The sequence below is a fragment of the Prionailurus viverrinus genome, chromosome D1, assembly GCF_022837055.1.
Source record: "Prionailurus viverrinus isolate Anna chromosome D1, UM_Priviv_1.0, whole genome shotgun sequence".
In the NCBI taxonomy this organism is placed as follows: Eukaryota; Metazoa; Chordata; class Mammalia; order Carnivora; family Felidae; genus Prionailurus; species Prionailurus viverrinus.
In genome coordinates, this window is record NC_062570.1 from 104,271,275 (window position 1) to 104,274,560 (window position 3,286).

At 44.6% G+C, this 3,286-nt stretch overlaps 1 protein-coding gene across 1 annotated transcript; it reads left to right on the forward strand.

Moving 5' to 3' along the window:
* The first annotated feature begins 260 nt into the window (after nt 1–260).
* On the forward strand, nt 261–1,196 carry LOC125176950 (olfactory receptor 4D10). The gene has a single exon (XM_047878901.1). It carries the CDS (start codon nt 261–263, stop codon nt 1,194–1,196), a length of 936 nt encoding a protein of 311 aa, XP_047734857.1.
* Nucleotides 1,197–3,286: the final 2,090 nt, after the last annotated feature.

The following is a 3,286-nucleotide window of genomic DNA, read 5'->3' on the forward strand; positions in this document are numbered from 1 at the left end:
GCTAACATAAATGCTTATTCATTCCAAAATTAGTTTTATAGGAAAAGAATTATTGAATGACTTTGCATGTGATCATTTGATTTGATCACCAAAGTGATTGCAATCTTAAAAATTTGGACGGCTCAACAAATCACAAGCACTACATCCACATGGGCAAGATTCTGAATTGCGGTCTTAGTGCTTAAGAAGAAAATAAAATAAACAGCCAAGTACTTTCATAGGAAGTAGCTTGGAACAAAAGGGAAAAAGAAAATGACTTCATGGAGCTGAGAAACTGCACCAGGGTGAAAGAATTTACTTTCCTTGGTCTAACCCAGAATCAAGAGCTGAGCTTGGTCTTATTTCTTTTCCTGCTTCTCGTGTATGTGACAACTCTGCTGGGAAACCTCCTCATCGTGGTCACTGTGTCCTGTGAATCTCGCCTTCACACCCCCATGTACTTCCTGCTCCGTAATTTATCTATTGCCGACATCTGCTTTTCCTCCATCACCGCTCCCAAGGTTCTGGTGGACCTGCTGTCACAGAGAAAGACCATCTCCTTCAATGGCTGCTTCACCCAGATGTTTTTCTTCCACCTTGTCAGAGGGGTGGATGTATTTTCATTATCAGTGATGGCATTGGATCGATATGTGGCCATCTCCAAGCCTCTGCACTACGTGACCATCATGAGTAGAGGTCGTTGCATTGGATTCATAGTGGCCTCCTGGGTGGGGGGCTTTGTCCACTCCATTGTGCAGATTTCCCTGTTGGTTCCACTCCCGTTCTGTGGACCCAATGTTCTTGACACTTTCTACTGTGATGTCCCCCAGGTTCTCAAGCTCTCCTGTACAGACATTTTTATGCTTGAGTTGCTGATGATTTCCAATAATGGACTGCTCACCACACTGTGGTTCTTCTTCCTCTTGGTGTCATATATGGTCATATTATTAGTAGTAAGGTCTCAGGCAGGGGAGGGGAGGAGGAAAGCCATCTCCACCTGCACCTCTCACATCACTGTGGTGACCCTGCACTTTGTGCCCTGCATCTACGTCTATGCCCGGCCCTTCACTGCCCTCCCCACAGATAAAGCCATCTCTGTCACCTTCACTGTCATCTCCCCGCTGCTGAACCCCTTGATCTACACGCTGAGGAACCAGGAGATGAAGTCAGCCATGAGGAGACTGAAGAGAAGACTCATGCCTTCTGACAGGGAATAGACAGGTAGCTCACTCCTTCTCAGCACCCTTGAAAACATTTGTCCATGAAATAAACTGCTATTTATTCAAGGATTTCTGATTAACTTTTAGATTTCTTCTAAGACCCAGAGGACTTTCAAAGATTCTGCTCAGCATGCAATAATAATGACAAAATCTGGGTTTCATGTTACAAAAGAAATCAAATTGTTAGCCAGAGAGGTACATGTTGTTTTTGCAATACAACCTTGGAAGAAATAAGAAAAACAGAATCAAAATATACTCAGTTTTATCAATTTGGAATTTTCTATTTTATTGAGATACAATTATGTGAAAATAAATAAAGTAAATAAACCTCATTGAAAATGGAGTTGGGGGGGGCGCCTGGGTGGCGCAGTCGGTTAGGCGTCCGACTTCAGCCAGGTCACGATCTCGCGGTCCGTGAGTTCGAGCCCCGCGTCGGGCTCTGGGCTGATGGCTCAGAGCCTGGAGCCTGTTTCCGATTCTGTGTCTCCCTTTCTCTCTGCCCCTCCCCCGTTCATGCTCTGTCTCTCTCTGTCCCAAAAATAAATAAAAAACATTGAAAAAAAAATTCTTAAAAAAAGAAAATGGAGTTGGGGAGTTCTGAAGGGGGAGCTCTCACACTATCACTGGCTGTAGGAGGCATGCTGGCCTTCCCCAGCAGGAAGAGGGAAGAATTTCTCCTTGCCCAGCAACAGCCCAGCCAGTGAGAACTCAGCAAAAACAGCCCCTCCCAGCTTCCTCTTTTCACCTATAAAAGCAAGTTTCTCTTCCCTGTTCTTGCCATTTGCCTATGGTCTGCTGTAGTTTGCTTGTTCTGAATAGCAGTTCCTGGACCATTCCCAAATAAACTCATTTTTCTGGTAAAATAACTGGCTCTTTTGTTTTTTAAGGTCAACATTACTTGGTGACCACAAAGGAACCTGAAGGGGATGAACTGGTAAGGAAATAATGGCCCCCGGAAGCGTGTGAGGTACACACTGGAGCCCCTTGCACTCTCTGCTCCCCTGAGTCATCGTTTCTATTTCAGTTCCACCAGACCAGGTTCCCTCCTTCTGGTTGACCTCCACAACTGTATCTGGGATCTGTTTGTTCATTTGTTTGCTTTTAGGAAGGCACTGCCCCTTGTGACTACTCTTCCATTAACCAAGTCTCTGGTTTTGACTAATGGCATTTGAATCTCCCGAATTCTCTCAGGAAGGTCCTCCTTCTGGGCCCCAGTCTGGTTTTATGTTTAAAAACTATGGTCTCAGGCGCCTGAGTGCCTCAGTGGGTTAAGAGTCCGACTTCGGCTCAGGTCGTGATCTCACAGTTCGTGAGTTTGAGCCCCGCATCAAGCTCTCTGCTGACAGCTCAGAGCCTGGAGCCTGCTTCCCATTCTGTGTCTCCCTTTCTCCCTCCTTTGTGTCTCCCTCCTTTTTTTTTAGATCAACAAAATTAATAAAAATGGTGTATACTTGGGGCGCCTGGGTGGCGCAGTTGGTTGGGCGTCCAACTTCAGCCAGGTCATGATCTCGCGGTCCGTGAGTTTGAGCCCCACGTCGGGCTCTGGGCTGATGGCTCGGAGCCTGGAGCCTGTTTCCGATTCTGTGTCTCCCTCTCTCTCTGCCCCTCCCCCGTTCATGCTCTGTCTCTCTCTGTCCCAAAAATAAATAAACGTTGAAAAAAAAAATTTAAAAAAAAAAATAATAAAATAAAAAAATGGTGTATACTTAAGATGTACAACTCAATGTTTTGACATATGTAAATGATCATAGGGGGAGACTGCATTAAGGTGGGATCCCTGTTATTTCCTAAAACTGCATGTGAATCTACAATTGTCTAAATAAATTTTTCAATTAAAAAAAAAGTGCCTACCTACATATATACTCAGACATTCCCACTACATTCCTGCCTTGTTATCAGGAAGGGAGCTGAGACACATACTAGAGACATAATACATTTTGGGCATTGGGGTTCTACAAGATCTTTCGTGAGGTAATCACATCTTTATGAAGTAAACAGGTCTGAATGAAGTTCATCGTCTGACTCATTAATATTAATAAGTTAACTATTACCTGAAGATTGTTCCACCTAAAGCCCACAGTCCAGTG

Excerpts from the sequence above, each read along its gene's own strand:
- LOC125176950 (XM_047878901.1), top strand. The coding sequence starts at position 261 with ATGGAGCTGAGAAACTGCACCAGGGTGAAAGAATTTACTTTCCTTGGT.